Consider the following 19,245-nt stretch of genomic DNA (forward strand, 5'->3'; position numbering starts at 1 on the left):
ATGAGAAGACATGGACGAGGTTCAGTGATGCTCTAAATCAGAGGTGGCCAATTGAATTCCCTGTCAGGGTCAGGTTATATACTGTGACTGTTGGGGCTGTCAAACCCAAAGAAAGTAGGGTAAGAGATGAAAATAAAAATCCAGTGAAGACAGCATGTGTGATTCTGGAATTACACTTTAAAAATGCACAGAAAATGTTGGTTTGTTGTGTTTTGTTTGCTTTAAACCACATTATATTTAAAGAAGTGTCTCGTAGATTTCAAAACCTACTTTCAATTCTCATGGAAGAAATACTTAGCCTACAAATAAGAAAAATAATAAAACGAAAAACGAGAAAAAAAACAATGCACAAGACAAAATTGTCAAAAAATGACAAAAATATTTTTCTCCTAAGCTCAGTCATCACTTGTATTGTCTAAACAGATTTGATAGAAAGAGACATAAAAGTCAGGATTGACGAGTTTGTTTCACTGAAAACAGAAATCCTTCTACCAACCGCTTGCGATTCCCTGACAAACTCAAATGAATTCCCAAGTTAAATAATGCTTAAAGTTCCATTAAATGTCTCTGAATAAATGCGAAGCAATGAAGACATAGCTGTGACACCACACAGCACACGTGAGAAGCTCAAGGGCCAACCTGTCATGTTGCATTATGGGGCCCAAGAGAGAAGCAACTAGGATTGTCATTTAAAAAAGGACAGCGAAAGCATTACGTCAACCTGATGACGGTCGGCGATCGGTGGTTAGAAACCATTGATATGATGTCTAAAATCTGAAGCAGGCGGTCGGGACCTTCAGCAGGTTTTGCTTCAAGGAAAGAAAACTGTCTTCAGAGCTCAGTCGCAACTAAGTTAATATGTTAATATGACGCATGTCTTTACATGTGACGACAAGATTAACATTGAAACACATATTTTATTCTTTTTAAATATGTGTAAATAATGAAGATTATTACGAAACTCATCCATAAGAACAGAGTTAACTTTGGGTCAGTCATAAGGTGGAATACGCTGAGGACAGAATGAGCTGAAACTGAATGTGGGGCACAACTGAGGACATGAACTTGTTCTGTCCATGACAAAACATCAGGACGAGCAACATCTGGCGAAACCCAGCGTGGCTTGAGGAGGAAGAGGAAGACGCTGGGAAGGAAGACCACAGCGGAAGATGAGGACAATGGGAATCAGTGTGAGCTCCAAACACCAAGCAACACAAAGACAAACTTGTACACAAGGTTGGACAGATGTTAGTTCTTAAGAGTCCAGAGTTGCAGAGATGCTGTCTCACTGCTGAAGGCACTGCGGTGTAGGAGGAGTGAGGTGTGAGCGCTTCCTTTCTTTCTGTTTAATGACGTAACTGGGGAATAATCAATGACAGACCATGGGCCAGAGGCTCTTACGGGCCCCACAGCCGGGGGTCTATATAAAGGTGCGCACACAAACACAACCCCTCACCAATCCCTCAAATAACTATTAGGACAAATATATATATTTTTTTATATTCTTCATTCACGTCGGCCCTTCATCTAGTGTATGTAGCTCCAGAGAGTTAAGAATACCTACCTTCAAAATCTGATATAATCCCCTCCAGATGAGGATTGACCCCAGACTCAGCCATCTTGTAATGTCCTTCCAGAAACTTATCTCAAAAAGAGTGTAAAATGCAGCATTCAGAGGGGTGAAATGGCAAGCCTCCTCCTAGTCCACCCCTTCCTGGAGCTAAAACACACTCCCCCCTGCTTCTTCCATGTTTCAGTGTGTTTCCCAGCCCCCCACACACTCCTACATGTGCCCACAAGCATTCACCACAGACCATGTCATACCTCCAGACCCTTGCGGAGTTAAGTGGCTCCCAGTTCTCATTTCTCCCGTGGCAACTCATGCCGTTCTCACTTGAACATGGTCACACGCGCCAATCAAAAGTACAAGTGAGATTGATTAAAGTAAACTCAGGTTTCGCTACATGACCACAGGAAAACACACGGAGGGAAATGAAGTAACAGTCTCAGGTGCCACTTTCAAGTAAACAGCCGTAAAAAATTAGCGGACAAAGTGACCAAAGTGCAGTTTATCAGGTGGCAGCTGCAGACATTCCTGGAAGAAGTGGCCTCTGGGCGATCAGATATTTCAACTATCCCACTCGGGACAGTCCTCTGAGGAGGACGTGGAGGTCTACAACTGGCCAGATCATCAGTACTGGACTTCTAAAAAGCACTCCAAAGACAATTTAAACATTGAAGATGTGTCAGGGGCTGCACTTCCTGTCCTTTGTAGTGAAAGAAATAACAAACAGCAGAAGGGTCACTGGCGGTCGGGCCTTGTGAATCACTGCCACAACTGAGGTTTAAGCTTTTACTGTCTGACTGCTGCTATTTCAGAGTTCATTTCCCAATGGGATGAGGAAGGCTACAGCACAAGTGAAGAAGTGGATACTTAGGGTGCATCCACACAGAGACACAAAGTTTCCGATGATTCACCAAGGTGGTTTTTAAAAAGTCCTCCATAAAAATGGAGCCGTTTCAGGTGTTAACGGCTTAAACTAATGGTTTGATGCTCATTATTATGAAAGCGAGGCAGAAGATTTTCTGTGAACATTAAGAATAAACTGAACAGTTGTTGCCAAATGGGCACTTGGAAGGCAGACGTCATTTTTCAAAAAGTTGTGGATCAGTCGTCCACAGAGATTCGGATTTGCCCTTTTTAAATTCAGCACTCTGTGACCCGGTCTGAAAACTATATGGTGACTGGCATCCGTGTGGATGAAAGGCCTATCCGACACAGAACTTGCTTGGATCAGTCTCACTGTGGGCGGCGCCTTAAACCAGACGAAAAAACCCAAGTAGGTTGGGCTTCTATCCCACTCCTGATGCCATTCTCAAGTAACAGCCGCGACTTGGCCTTGTGGGTATGGCAGTCATTTTACTGGTCATTTTGCCATTCTAATCCATTTGCAGATCATTTCACATTAGCTGCACTTTCTGAGGGGCCTTGTTCATCAATATCAACCCCCCAAAAAGGGGCCTTTGCTGTCCTAGTCTGTGTGCAGAAGAAGAATAGTGCCAGAACTCATGAGCCTACGATAAATGCACAGTGCTCGGCGTTCGTCTGTCATGGTCAAAATATAGGAGAAAGCATGGGAAATTAAGTATTGTAAGTATAGTAAATATCTCCGAATTACACTGCAACTGCTTTGTCAAAATATGCTGAATCGGCAACAAGTCCAAAATGTATCTCAAAACTACGCATAAGAAAAGGCAGGCAACAGTTTGTTTTACATGTTACCAGTTTGAAATAAAAACCAGATATAACTATAGTGATTCTGCCTAAGAGGAAAACACAAAAAAAGAAAGGAAAACACATGTTAGAGAGTGATATCATGAGATAGACAGCATTGGACAACAAAACTAGGGGCACAGACTCACAAAAGCGCTTTGTATTCTCAGAACAACTCACCAAGTCTCACTCCCAAAAACACACTGGAAGGCCAGAGGTGTGACAGCACTTCCCAGCACTTCCCTGGCATCATTAGACTGAATGAAAACCCCCATTTACAGGGCGCACAAACAGGGTCAAGACGCTAGCCCTCACGCCTGGGAGGTCACCTGCACCATGGAATTACACTGAGTTTATTGTGCACTCTAGTTACGCCATAAAACTGCTGCAAGGTGTTTCATGATGAGGAGCAGGATCCTCCACCCACTTGAGCGGATCCTGTCAATCACAAAGTGGGTCCCAACTAAGTTGCTTTATAAATGTATAAAATCAACGACTATGTTTGCGGTGGATAGTTGACATTGAAGGCTGAACATTTTACTCTTATACAGTGTGTGGCCCAACAGTGGCGATGCCCTCTGCAGCTTCCTGCACTGTAAACTGTGTGCCACGCCGCTCTGCAGCACTCAATTAAACCAAAACACACAGTGCGAGAAATAAGCACCTCCAGTGTATATTTATCTAAACATGGACTCAGGACCACGCTGAGCGACAGAATGAGGTAAAGCTCCAAAACAACATCTGGAGAGAGTGTGCAGGTGTGTGTGAGAAGTCAGAGCAGCACAATGTGCGTATGTGCCTGTGCATACAAGTGCTGGTGCGGTTGGTAACGGCGGTGGATCGGAACACGGGTTGTTTACGTGTAACTCAGTGCCCCTGAAATAGCAGCGTAAACACAGGTCTAGAGAAGTAAATCTGTTGGACCAGAGCCACTGTGTCTCGCAGGGGCTGAGGCCCGTGGAACTGGAAGGTAGCCGGACGAAATTGGCTGTTTCAACCCACTAAGAAATCTGATGATCTCTGGAGAAGGGCTCTAACATGACCTTTCAAAGGAAAGAGAACATAATGTTGGCAATACTGTGTTTACAGAGGAAACAACGTAATTCAACAGCTAGTGCTGCGGCCTGACGTCAAGAAGGTCGTGGGTTCAAATCCAGCTTGAGGCAACTCTAGGTTTGGCGAAAACATGGCTCTTTCCTGTGTGGGCTTTCTATCCAGATTCCCACAATCCGAACGCACACAGAGGTTCCCTGATGACTTAATGTAAAGTTTGAGACTGAGTGGTTGTCTGTCTATGAATGTCCTGTGGTGAACAGGCAAATGTCCAGGGTGTCACAGATGACAGTGTGTGGTGTGAAAATTGGGCAGTGAAATTGCAAGTAACAGAAAAGACGCTATACTTTGGTCGAAAATTGACATTGCCCCTTTATTACCACAATCTGAAGGTGGACCGGTACTGGGTACTTAAGTCCAAACAGTGGTGTATCTGATGGTGTGAATCATGAAGTTGCCTTCTTCTGCTTGTTTCAGTCCTAACTCACCCCATGATACAGCAAATCTCTGACAGTAACAGGTGTTTTGCCTCTTGTTTTTAATAGGAAAGCTATCTCAGTAGATCACCTGCCATGTGAGGTTCAGTCCGCACCCACGTATCGAACCTGAGTCTAACCCTGATACATACAGTGGATTTGAAGAGGCATCCTTGGAAACAATATGCTAATGGATCACTGGTTTATAGTTAGAATTGAACAGTTCTGCAAAGCAGACCACACAAGTCCCAACAAAAACAAACCCAGTGATTCTTCTTCTTCTGTGTTGCGCATCACTGCCACTCAGGTATTGAAGTGAACTGCAGCTGTGAAAATGTCAAGAAAAGAGTCACACGCGCTGTTAAAATAATCTTTTCATGCACTGATGCCTTCAGTTTCTTTAAACACAAAACAGAAAATGCAAAACCATTATAAAATGGACTCTGAATAGTGTCGCAGAAATAATGTCTGAATATCAAAGAAGGTGGAGCTTCCTGCTCGCTGGTTCCTGAACGCTCTGTTCCATGTTTCTGCTGATTTCAACTCAATATTCATTGGGGAAACAACATCAATTGTGAAACTAGAGGCCAATGGGAGGTGTTAACTTGTTGAGGAAATCCTGTACACTTCTTTTATGGAACACAGCGACCTCACTGATTTCCTCTCGCTATGATTTTCCGCTGAGATTGTGAGTGAGTCACAATGGATCATATCTTGACTTTAATTCTGTCACGCTCCTGTCGCTGAACTCCAGACAAGGTAACAAATGGACACAATCATACAAGTAATAGTGATCTTATAGTTAATGTTTACACTGAACACGTCAACTCTTCCGCTCCTTCCAAGAACAATATTGGAATTTATAATTCAGGATTTTGACAGAGGTGAGCTGAAGACTGTGTCTTGAAATCTCTCAGAGGTTCCAGATGTGCTCGTCCACTGAGGTCAGTTCGACTCACAGTCGGGAGGTCAGAACCTTGTCCTGGCAAAACCAATTCTACAACTGTATTTTTTGTTATTTTCCTGTATCGAATGGTCTTAGTGGAAACAGGACTGAACAGAGGACGTTCTTGGAAAGTAGTTTTTCTTCTTCTCCGACAGTGTAAGTTGGAATAAAACTGTTCAACTGCAAACTAAAACATTAAAACTGACATTTTAACCTTTTTATAAGTTAATTTGTTTCGTACAAAAATATAATGCATTAGCAAATTCAAAATGAAAAAGAAAGTACTGAGATGGAAATGTGTTCTTTCAGTGAGGCGTAGCATCATCATCATGTAAGAGCTTAAACAAGCATGTCTGCCTTTGCCAAACAATTCACATAGGCAACCACAAACACTCGTTTGTAAGCAAACAGTGATGCTGCCCAGCAAGTTACACTGTGTACTTCTCACTGGTGAGTATAACATGTCGTTCTGCATCTGCTGTCCATCAGTGAAGAGCTTGTTATGATGACACCCAAACAAATTGGTTCACTCTTGGAAAAATAAAAAAGAAGCAATTTGAAGCCACATGAAGGTCTTCTGTGCCTGGACAAAGCCACATGCCCTTTATAAGAAACAATGAGGGTCAATTTAACACACTGGAAAAATGCTCCATCTGGATTTTTGTACACGGACACGAAACAGCATGAAATATCTTCAACTGACTTCTAATTGTTCTGTTTATTTTCATTGCTGCAGTTAAAGCTTCGGTCACTCTGGATTTCTGGACATGCAGTGAAACTATTTCAACTTGGAGACGTCAACTGCTGTCGGTGCAAACAGCTATGCTATTAAGTAAGTATATAGTGGGGTGATGATTCATTTTAATGTCATATCCGAACTGCGGTTTATTCAGTTCAACTGTGGACTTGGATTATGACATCAGACACTGGAAGGTACTGCAGTTCCCCTTCACACATTGCTGTGTTTTGCCTTTAAAAAGCTATGTGGAGGAGACTGGATTCTGCAGATGAAAAGACCATTTTAAAAAAAGTGGGTCACATGAAATATATAAGGCAAAGAGAGTGGCATATAACTGTGAACAAGCATGACATCCAACAAACTAGCGGCTACTTCTCTATAAAGGAGCAACTTTCGGTGGCATGTGATCAACAACATGATCTCACAGACTCATGGCCCCTGAAATTGAACACATTTTTCAGAGCACTGCGGGTTTCTGCTGGGTTTTATTATGAACATACTTATTCATCCATCATACAAACACAGAACCCGTCAAACCACCTTTTGAAATATGCTTTTTTTTTAACATTAAAGAGAAGATTGAAACATACTGAAAACCAAACTAGGTTGTGAGAGAGCTGCGACCTTCTTCCACTGACGTTAATAAAGTCCAGTGCGAGATAATAAGGAGTAGCGGCCATGTTGCCATGGCAACCGCTCTAAATATTGCCACAGAGCACAAAGTGAAGAATCAGGAAGTAGCTCAGACTTCCAGCTCCATGAGTGGGGAAGTGATGCCTTCTCAAATCTCTTCATGAAAACCAAATGTGCAACCACTTCTTTATATCTCAGATTTTGAGCCAAAACTCCCGACTGAGTTATATTGACACGTGTGCACACTATTAGAGCCATGGTACAATAAGCAGCACAGGCAGTGGGAGGAACTTCAACACTGCCCCCCAGAGGTAGATTCAAGCAAAAGACCACCTTCATAAAGTGTTAATATCAGAGCACCATGACACCCCACCTCAGTTTTCTTCTCGAATATGCTTCCCAACTGGAAGGCATTGAATGATGTTTACTACCGAAGAGAAGAGTCACAGCACGACTCCAGTGCTTGTGTGAGATTATCGTCCTTCCAGAGTCAGTACAAACCCACAATATATTTGCTGACACATAATCTCCCTCGCTTCAGTCACTTAAAATAAACCATGTGTCAGTCACTATTAGCCGCACGCCTGATCATGTGAGGACGGTCAAAGGACCAACTATTGTCAGTGCAGTTGTGTAGCGGGGTCAGCTGTGAGCAGCCACTTTGCGTTAGAGGATGATTGGGTTTCCTCACCCTTGAACTTCCAACAGCTTTTCTCGCTGCTGCTCTGCATATGGAAGCTATTCCCACGGAGTAAATGAACTCTTCGAAAAATGTGCCTCGCAGGAATATTTGAGAGGCTGTTTTTTTGGCGGAGTGTGAGACAGGAATGTTTACATACAGACACCCAGACACACACTGCCCAACAGCACTTAAAAACCAAGCAAAGCAAACACAGATCAATTGGCCAGAAGCTGCAGGTTTCACAAAGCTCAGCGCAGAGAGTCTCTCCTCTCAGTCAAATAAACGTTGAAAAAGTGAGGAAGCAGTGCAACTTACCGGCTATTCTGTCTCGCTCCATTACTCAAAGGCTACCTCAGAGAGCCACATCAACTTTTCTCAATTCGTCTTCCTTCCCTCCCTTTTTTCTTCACCAAGACTTCCCCTTTCTCCTGACTAAGTCACTCTGTCCCCTTCCCTCAGCCCTCCCTCTTTCCACCCTCCTCTTCCTCCCTCGGTCTCTGCTGCTTTTGCTTACTCCAAGTTTCTAATGTCTTCAGTCTGTCAGGACAACAGAAGGAAGCAGACATGTGCTACTCATATGGACTCTCTTATTTTGTCTTCCCCCCCTCTTATTTTCTCAACAGAGACACTGCCAATGACCAATCCCTGACACTGTGTCACCAAATATAATTTTAGACAGCTCGCACACAAAACAGGATTCACTTTCCGGTCATGTCAAAATCAGTTGCACTGGAGCTGCTGAGCTAAAAGCTTTCCAATACGGTGTACTGGTAAATGGAATCAATAGCAGGGCAGACTTTGGAAGCAGCATCCAGCTGCACCAGGAAGGAGGCTTTGGCACACGCTATCTTCATAGCAAACTGGAAGGTATTGAAAAAGTAGTAGGGCTACAGCGATCTTTTACATGTACATGGTCCTCTAACAGAAAAGGCTGGGATGTCCTTCCATGGTTTAAAACAAAGCCCTCATGTGATGGAAGGACGGACTATGGTCAGATGCGTGGTCCAGTGAAGAAATGTTTTGTCTTCTGTTGTGTCTAGCTGTTTAGTAAAAACGGCAAATAATTGTACTGCTATTCACTTCGGTTGTCAAGTATTAATTCACCCCTGGAAATCATTGAAATCTAATTGTATTAATATAAAACCTTAAATTCCCTATGCTGTTTTCTTTTCCCAGTTCAGTCACAATATTTTTAATATTCAAATTTTACATTTTTTTCAAATTTTGTATACTTTTTAGTAATTACTTGGGAAATATTTTTTTATTTATGTGTATTCATAGATAAAATAGATTTATATTATTGTATTATTATTTTATTTTTTATTTTAAATTGTCTGTATGTGTTTAAGTATTTTGCTGAAAATTATTACAGCATTCTTTTCCCCTTCCAGCAGTATTGCATTTTCTTCCAGTATTATTAACTTTAGTTTAGCATTTTGCATTAACAACACATCACTGTCGGCCATTACTATTCAACAGCCCTTCCCGACACGGCCAGTGTACTGTATGGTGTTGCCGTGCTGGAAAAGTGATAGTCCATATCCAAGTGTCCAAGATGAGCTTGTCATTCATGAGATGCTAGGAGTCTAACTCTCAGTCTTTCGCATCAAGAGACGTCTTTTGCGGTGGTTTGGGCATTTTGTAATGATGAAATCTGGGACTCTGGACTTTGGATGCTGCCCCCGCGACAGAATCTTCAAACAGGCGGTCTGAATTTTGGTTCCAAAAGAATAACATGGATCGGCATTACAGGCGCCTCATTCATTCATTCATATTTACAAAGCGATGAACTGCAAAATTCTTACTTTTACAAATGTACAACCACCGTAGGAGGACATGACTGTGCAAAGGGCTGTTCTGATCGATACATTTAAATCCATAATATTCAACTTAAAATGTCCCAAATAAATGATGAGAAAGCATTTTATGCCACCTCCTTCACTCTGAAAACACTGGGTCGATTAGCAATTCATGAACGTGCCATCACTCGCGTGTGGACCGTTGGAGGAATGTTTTTAGCAAGTAATCGCGATCTCAACGTAAGATATCAATATCAAACCTTCAGCAGTATAAAAAGCGAATCGATGAAAGGACAGAAGAGTAAAGAAAACATAGTCCACTGAGGTTAAATCCGGTTGGAAGAGGAAATCACTGAAGCATTGAAGATTGAGGGGCAGCAAAACAAGTGGGCCTCCCTTCTCATACCTTTCACCACTTCACCTTTTCATCATCCCGACCTGCTGTTGAAATACAACTAGATCCTCCCTCCACACACACACACATGCACGCGGACAGTTGCGTGGCTATGAGGATACAGAGAGCCACTTAAAACACACACACATGCGATCAAATGAAATGGTTATTCAAGCAGATTCTTCTAGCATGACAGCATGTTCTGCTGCCACACATGCCAACACAGTCGCTGCCTTGTCAAACACAGCTTCACCGTACATCTTCTACGTGGCCTATATTTGAAGCGGACGAGGCAGATGGTTGTACGGCGTAGACGACACGTGCGCTGGCTCACTCATGCAAACGAAACTCAAACACACACGACCCCCATAAAGACTTTGTATCACACATCGACCAAAAGTGGATGGTGAGCCTTGGGGCGGCCCATTAATACAAGCCGTCACATCGGAGCGCGACCTTCAGCCAAACGCGTGACTCAAACATGCTAAAGCTAGTTATGTAACAGTCAAGCAAAAAACTAGCCAGCATGCCAGCGAACACTAAAGGGATGCCCACGGGGCAGTGATGCACGATGAGGGAGAAAGGAGGAAAAGATAAAAGGGAAAGAGAAGGCAGGAACGCTGGTGAAGTTGATAAATGGAGGGGAAGAATAAAGAGATAAGGGAGGAGATGTCCATTACAGTCAAGCGCACATCTCAAAGGGGGCACGCTTGAGTCATGGTGTTGGAGTCAGGTGAGCAGAAACGCATTTGTAGGTCAGCATTCATTTTCTGGAGCACTGCACAGGTAAGTCACAGGCCGAGACCAGACCGTCTCGAATAGCCAGAGCTCCTCAGAGCGAAGATCTAGCACAAGCGTTTCAGTGCTGGTGAGGTTGGAGAGTTCCCTCGTGCTGGACTCGAACCCATCACACAACACAAAAATACTATCTTTGACACACGCTACGATGCAGACCCCGACAACGTTATAGCTTGCACACACACTTTGTTTTTCCCCCTAAAGTCCACATTTGCTGTCCACTCAAGGGAGAAGGTGAAGAATCCGGCTCCAGTGATGTGGCGCTGCAAGCCACAGCCTGATGACCTCACCAGAGTGCTACGCAACGCTCGTCTCCCTCCTGCTTCATCTCCATCACACACACACACACACACTGGTGAATGGAGAGACAGAAACTGTCCTCCCTATTTTTGTTCCCTGCTGCTGGAGCCTACACATCGAACCTGGGGCGCAGGCACAGGGACGACAAAACTCTTCACATCACTCATCTACACGAGCCAAATATAGAACACGAGTCTAGAAGCACAAGGCAGTGGAATAAAAGGGACAGCCATTCTCTTCTGAGAGTAACATGTATCTGATAAAAAAGTAGTCCACAAGAAATCTCTCTTACTGTTTAAGTTTAGAATCTGGACTTCATTTCATCACCCCTCTTACAAAGATGATGCCCCAGACTGAAATAGCACATGTGCGGTACAGATGTTCGGGGTAAGACCACGCCATTACGGTAATCAAGAAGCACGACTATTTGATAGTTCTACTCATAACGTTTGGCTCAATGGCAGCATGTAGGAATAGATTCCAGAGGGAAGAGATGAGCGCAAATAGGGATAAATGCAGTGGACTTCCCATTCGCTTCAGTGAGGTTGCAGCACCAGCTTAGTTGGAGAAGACAGAGTCTGGTTCTGATGAAACGTTTTATGATCGTAAAGGTGCCATTCATGTAACTTCAAAAAGTTTACAGACAGACAGCACCGTACATCACTGCCATGTAGCAGCAGCATTATACAGTATGTGGATCCCCCACCACCAAAAATAAAAATAATTTGATATTTGTTGATATTTTTTTTATACAACCATATTTTTTTAAGGAAGGACAGAATGTTTCTTGTGTACAGTCTGATCGTAGCATGAATGAGAGCCGGCACACCTTCTTGTCACTTTATAAAGATGAAATCTCACATGAGAAAAACGTATTACATGAAGTGGGAACATCAAGACAAGCAGATAACACGTAACACATCATGGAGGTGGACATGATTTGGCGTATTTTTAAAGAAAATTTCTGAAAGAAACATCGTAGATGTTTAAAAAGGGCTATAATGTACAGTGGAAGTGCTGTTGAAGCGCTACGATATTACTGCGCTGATGTCAAATGCAAGTAGAGTGAGGGATGTATCAACTGGTCCTAGATCAGGAAAAATCATACAGTGTTTCATTACGGAATAGAGGTGCCGTGTTCCTTTAAAGAAGCAGTGCCTTTGCCAGAACCTGAAAGCGTTACGGGGTGTTACTGTATGTAACTCTGCAGTACATAAATCATGACTCTTATACTAGAAATTAGGCTTTTATTTCGAAGCATCATAGTAATAATGGTATTATTATTGTATGACTTTCCAGTGTAGGATTTTTAACAATGGCAGTGAAACAGGAATTGTGTCATTGCTAATATTTCATATGACATTTATGATGGTTTTAAATAGATTTTCAGGTTGGGAAGTCATGAAATGGGCCTGACATGGAAGCCGTTTTGTCGACTGAACTGTATTGTATGGAAGTTGTACATGGAAGTTTTCTTTGTCAGTAGAATCCTGTATGACAATGCGGCGCACTCAGACAGTGAGACAAACTAGTCACAAACCTTAGAAGTGGACAAACAGAATACGAGCCACGACATAAAAGGAATCCTGGTGGAAACTCGATCAATGCCAGGAAGTTGAAGCAGTCTAGAGTATAAATAGAAATACAACCAGAAGGAATCCCGTTACGTCAGAAGCCTCCATCGAGCACGCTTCCCAACTGCAGTGCATCTCATGCAACGACGAGGCCGAAACAAGACTCAAACTGAAAGCCAAACCATGAGTCAGCGCCAGAGCGCTTACTGCAGACCTCCCGCAAACCAAACCAGAGCGTAACAATAACCAAACATATTGATCACGAAGCACACACAGGCAGAATCGCTTTGGTCAAACCCAGTTCACAGAAAACCCTTCAGTTATAAGTCATACGTCCTTTTTTTTTCCAGTTGGTTGACAATTTGAATCCCACTTTTCAGGTCATTTGGGCTGTCAGAGGCTGATAAAGTGCTGGCAGTGAGCTCCACTGTCCGTAACAACCCCGGCTGTGGTAACTCCTGGCTGCTTCCTCCACACCATAAGGTAATTATTAGTCGTGAGAGGAAGCTGGCAGCATACTTCATAAAGTAGGTTACGCTGAAATGTGAAAACGTGTCTGTGGAGCAAAGCTTCAGGGCTGTGCTATTATCAAACCAGACTCTGATATTGGGCTTTTAAAATATGAATTGAGATGATGGACTTCCACTGTACCAAGTGCTCAGCTGCAGACTGTGATGTTGGCCAGGTCACAAGTGACTGCACTGACTGTTCAACAGCAACACTACGATCCAGAGGTTCCGTCCTGATGAAGGGATGATGCTGGAGAAAAAAAAGAGAGAGCCGAAGGAAGGAAGAAAAGAGAGTTCCTGCGGTTCCTTGTGGCTTGGAACCTCTGTAATCAGCATGCCAAGCTCCTGAAGTCTAAATCCGACCACTTGGACCCAGATGCTGGAGTGGCTCACGCGCTCACTTCAAGCACATACACCAAGTCCTGACACATGATCCCTGTTGCGAATCCGGTTCATTTAAAGTTGGCAGGGGTACAAGACCTCAACGGATGCAAGGTGAGTCGTGCTGCTCAAGATCAGCAGGGGAAATGCTGGTTTACCACACAAGACTGACTCGATCGCACAATATTATCATATCGTACATCACAGATTTCCCTCCATGCGTTTGGTTTTTCTTTCATTATTCATAAGCTTGAGCTGCTTGAGCTGGTTTGTCCTACGGCTGACACACTATATGTGGGAGGCAGTTTAAATAACCATAATATTGCAATTCTGATTCTAAAAATGTTGCGATGCAGAATTTAATAGCGTGACTATAATTTCCTTATTTTACTTTCCTAAAAAAAATCAGAATCGTGCGCTTCTAGTTATAACATGTGAAAGACACAGTACAAACAGTCACAAAAGCCCACTCCAACTTTCAACTTTTGACCAAACTGAAAGTGTTAATTCAGCTTTTACAATCTCACAGAAGTCAAAATGAGTAGCAGCTAGCAGAACACAAGACAGTGTTAGCATCTATGTGGATCCAGTGAGGAGTTCTAGATTTACTTTTGGCTGATTTTGTTGTTCTTCAATGCAGGTTGTTTTTTTTGTTTTTTTTCTGTCGCACATGTTTCTGAACATACCCTCCAGAGAAGCAGTCAAGGTGGACTGCCTTGAGTATAAAGTGCTGCGGGAACCCTTTCGTACATATCACAACCAGTCTAAAACGTGATGGTGCATGGTGCATCTTCGGTAGAAGGGTTGAATGACATGGACAAAATTTCATATCTCAATATCCATATGATACGACATGTCTCTGGGTTTCTCTGGGTTTTGTAAAAAAAAAAAAAAAAAAAAAAAACATTTCGCTTTTGTTTTCAACAAAATGGAACGAACTCCTCACATCTTTTATTTACATTAAAACACTCAAAATGCGCTTTTTTTCAAACAGCGCATTTTGAGCGCTTTAAGGCAAATGAAACACTTTGATTTCATCGGTTTGAGGCTCAACATTTTGGCAGCATGACGCTCTTTAGCCTGTAAACATCCACACATTAGCTTTGTGTATAAGCCGCAGGGTTCAGACCTCGAGAAAAAGTAGTTGCTTATCGTCTGGAAATTACGATTTATAGCGTCAATTCTTGTGATAAATGTCCATATTTAATATCATCATGGAAATGCATACATATACACAACACTTTGTCAAGATAATAACAATCGTATCCCATTATTGGCCAGGGATGAGACAGAACTTGCTTTTCAGGGCTCTGATTGGCTGAGCAAAGAACCATCTTCACTGGACACATTCACTTATGGTCGTGCTGCGCAGTCTTGCTCTGCAGCATTTGAGGTTTTGTATGTAAAATTGTTTGTGTTTCAAGCCCTGAAATAGCCGGTTAAGAGGTTCAGCTCTGAACTGCAGTGACAGTAAGATGCTTACTACGGTACGGATGGAGGAGAAAGAGGGTTAGGGAGGTGGACGAGAATGGGTTTCACAGCATCACCAGCCACAAAACTTCTGTCTGTGATGGTACGTTTCTCAAAAGCGTCATTGCATGAGATCAGGTGATGTTTGTTTTTTTAAAGTGTGGAACTCAGCGGCTGCTCTTCAGCAGACGACGTCTGTTTTCGTCCTCATGCTGTGCACACGGATGCTTCATAAATGAAGACGTCACAGCCGGGCATCTCTATTAATAGCCTGTCACGGTGATGTCATACACGTATTACAAAACTAGTTGGCTTACTGAAGCTCACTCACTCGCTACCTCAGCTGGGACTGAGGGGAAGTTTGTGGCTAATCTCTTATCTGAGCGACAGATTATAACAAGCCACCGACTGAAAGACACATGATTTTGATAAGATACTTTTATAAAAAGCCTTCATCAGTTACAGTACTTTAGCTAAAAGTCCCTCCGCAGCAGCTTCACTAGAAGCCAGAGCATGACTCAGACCGAGGGGAATCTGGCTCCGCCGTCACTGAGAAGTCATTGTTGCTGAGAAATAAAGAGCCGCATTGACTTTCCTCATCTGGTGGTTGCCTGCATGACCCAGTGGTTTTGTTAAGTGCGGGGCTGGATGACATGATGTGATGCTGCACTTTCAAAGAGCCACTTTGAGCCAACAATGGGCAGAGAACAACAGGCGCACAAACCAGTGACAGGTTCCATCATCCTGCTTTAGTGGACGCAGGCGTTGAATAGAACTGGGCTGCCACCCAAACACAGAGGCCAGTCACTACTGAAGCAAGCTCCTGTATATACATTTAAATATCAACAGTTTTTGGTTGGTCATTGGCATTAGTTACTAGAATTTTATATTTTTCTTTTTTGTCTTGACAGAGAGAACGAGAGATGAGGGTGAGGAGCAGGAATGTGGGAAGAGGTGGAATGAAGAGTGAAGATGATGAGGGGAAGCAGTGAAAACAATTCAAGAATTTGGGATCAAGCATCTGAAGCAAGGGCAGAGAGCATGGGAGGTGAAGAGGAGAGTGCAGGCAGGGTGGAACCAGTGGAGACCGGTCAAGTACATGCTTTTTGTGAAGAAAATAGCATTTTTTAAAAGTTAATTCCAACAGTTGTGAAAGTGTTTTTATTATATCACCATTTATGTAAAATAAAAGATCAAAAGACTGATTTACATAGTGTAATAAAAGTGTATTTCTTCATGGTAGTACAGTAAGTGACACTTCCATTACTTTTTAACCGTAAAAGCTGCTTGAACGACTCCTGACTCTGTTCATAAGCCGGAAGACGGATGACGAAATCTAGGGATTAGATTTCCACACTGGTGGCTTGGATTAAACAAGACTGTCAGAGTCCTGACACCAAGTAGGGACTCAGATAGTCGAGAATTATAATCTGTATTTCTACCCTCTTACTATTTATAGGGCTCATTAGCTTTTACAAAAGCCCTCGCAGACGGAAGCCTGTGGTTCTAGTTATGATATAAGTATTACGCCGGCCAGAATAATCCTGGCACTGCCGTGTCATAGAAGCCAGAATATTGGACCGACAGCACGGCAAAAGCCTGCCACAACACTATCAGGCAGGTCAGATGACACGGACGACAGTGGGCTCCACAGAACCTTCTGATGTTGTGAAGCCACAGACACAGTTTTACGAAACATATACAACCAAGGACGTCCTCACATTCAGCCCGCAGCAAATGTCCTTTGCTATAGCGATCTTTGATGAGAAAACAGGGCAGAGAGCACAGCTGACTGGGATCTCTCATGCGGACGGAGCAACAAAGACACAAATGTAGTGCATTTAGCTCCCCTGGGTCTCACTGCTCACTCGCTTTCAAAACAAAACAGCCGACACAAAACTGATCCGAGCGAGGAGACATGATCAACTTCAATATCCAACAAACTAAGTATGTAAACAAATTATTTTTTATATATATTTTAAAAATATATACAAAAAAAATCTATATTTAAAATGTAAATTATTCTCCTTTATTTCAACTCTGTATTCTGTTTCTGCATCAACAGTATTTCCGTGCGTCACATTCGTCTTCATGGATTGAATCCTCATGTCCTTCAACTCAAATGAAACCTGGGCACAACAGGCTTGAACAGAGTCGACCTTTGAGCAAGAAAACTACCAGTCTATACTGAAGCAGGCAAGATTTTTATTAAAATACTTTTTTAAAGTAAAGCTTTAAGTTCAAAATCGTCACGTGTGTTTTTGCCTGTCGTGTCTGGTTACTGTCCCTGTGAGCTTTGAAGGACCAAGGATGTTTTGGTTGTGCTTAATTGGGTTGTGTCTCAGCTCGGCCATGAAGTGCCCCACTGATAGTCAGACAGCTTAAGGTCAAGATGTTAGAGCTGTTTGGAGCTCTGGGGAGGGGAACAGGGCTGATTGTTTGGAAACTGATCAAACTAGAGGGCCAATAACGTAAAAATGAGTGGGGAATATTACATCTCCATTTGGAAACACAGCCACGCAGCACTTGTGTTTTAGCACTGTAGACAGCTGAGCTTCAGAATGGAGTCCACCACGGAACCAACAGCTGGGTTTAGCCTGCACAGATTTCAGGGGTGTTTGACAGACAGTGCAACACCTATATAAATGGCCTTTTAAAGGTCCAGCCCAAAGGTCAAGCATGAAAAAAGCTGGTGGGTTTATTTTATAAACAAAGCACTAGACAAGATCTCACACTCTCTCTGTATCAAACAATGAATGAGAGTTCCACTGGTACATTCATATTCATATAACTGTATTCTTTGAAGCTTTGAACTGGATCTGAGGTCTATATTTGGAGTCAAATCATCTCTGTTTTCATGTTCCCACTCAAAATCAGTGAGCATCCAGAGACTCAGAAAACCATGAGTCACGGGACAATTATTCCAACAGCATATATAAACGTGACCTAAATCTGGAATCATTTAAATTTACGGATGAGGTGGTTCGTTCATCTGAGTGCAGCCTGCAGCTCTCGTAACGTTGGACTGCTTATTTGTGGAGAAGGCTACTGTGGAATTGGCCAGCGAAATCATCTATTTTTTATATGCAAATTAATATAAATTGATATATATGATTTTTTTTTAATTTCAATATAGATGCTGAGCATGATGTAACTTACTGAAAATGTCATATGTTGCAGAATATTCTGACTGTAATTCTCAGTCATACTGAGGAATAAAAAGACTTAATTCTTTTTCTTCCTGTTGTCTTCAATTCCTTTATTTATTTATTTTTTTTTCATTGAAGACTATACCTTACATCAAGGGTTATTCACACAATGGCGCTCATTTGGTTTCAAAATGTGTTTATATATATTATAACACTTATTATAACACTTGTTAACACATTTAGAATTCGTTAAATGACAAGCTTTACAGGATTTATAGAATTACACAGTAAAATCAACATTCCCCTTCTAAAAAAATACTGCATATTTTGTCATATTGGACCATCATGTCTCACCAACACTGCGAGTTAACGCGCAGAACTTGAACTTGATCAGAAGTTTCTGCCTTATTTAATGCCACATTGCGCCGGTAAAGCGCGTCCGGTGGTGGAGTAAATGCGAGGACGAGTACTAATATCTTTCAGAGGTGGAACATTTACTATCACCAGAAGTGCTCATTTGACGAGCAACACAACTATTCAGTAGACTTGAATGGTATTACGCTCGGCATTTAAATAGAAAAGTCAAGTTTCATGAACATTTCGTCAGATTTATAAACTCACGCGAATCACTTAGTTTGAAAATGTGACACAGTTGTGTACCTGAGTTGGCAGTTTTCTTCATGCTCCGTTACGATCGAGGCTCCTCACTGCGTTAAGGCTGGACAGGGACCGAGGTCGACTTGGTTCAGAGTTGGTGCGTAATGACGGTGGATGATGTTGCAGCGCGGGCTCCGCTCGATGCTGCTGCTGCTGCTGATGATGATGATGATGATGAGGGAGACCTCGATACTCATTTGTGCGGCTGCATGGTCGTAATATATGAAGTAGGAGCGCACGGAGGGGGCGGGTGTCAGACCGTGTTGTGCGCATTTTACGCACGAGTCTCATGCGTAATACATACAGGGAAGCTATGTAAAATGAAAACACACCGCATTAATGCGATGCTGTAACCTTCATCATAGAACTGTTGATTTAATAGTATATTTCTAATACTTCAGATGACTTAAA

General features: G+C 42.6%; 1 protein-coding gene across 4 annotated transcripts in view; it reads right to left on the reverse strand.

Annotated features, from left to right (window-relative positions):
* LOC128754036 (septin-9-like) overlaps positions 1–19,009 on the reverse strand; it is a 53,863-nt gene extending 34,854 nt beyond the window's left edge. For 2 of the 4 annotated variants that reach the window (XM_053856348.1, XM_053856343.1), the window contains exon 1: positions 18,838–19,009. In XM_053856348.1, the coding sequence (XP_053712323.1) occupies positions 18,838–18,859 (22 nt within the window). In that variant the 5' untranslated portion in view covers positions 18,860–19,009. Of the gene's footprint in view, positions 1–1,564; positions 1,641–8,118; positions 8,212–18,837 lie in introns of those variants that run through there. The other 2 variants (XM_053856344.1, XM_053856342.1) reach the window with 2 other exon arrangements.
* Between the last annotated feature and the right edge of the window lie 236 nt (positions 19,010–19,245).

This window comes from Synchiropus splendidus, chromosome 2 (genome assembly GCF_027744825.2).
Source record: "Synchiropus splendidus isolate RoL2022-P1 chromosome 2, RoL_Sspl_1.0, whole genome shotgun sequence".
NCBI classification, from domain to species: Eukaryota; Metazoa; Chordata; class Actinopteri; order Syngnathiformes; family Callionymidae; genus Synchiropus; species Synchiropus splendidus.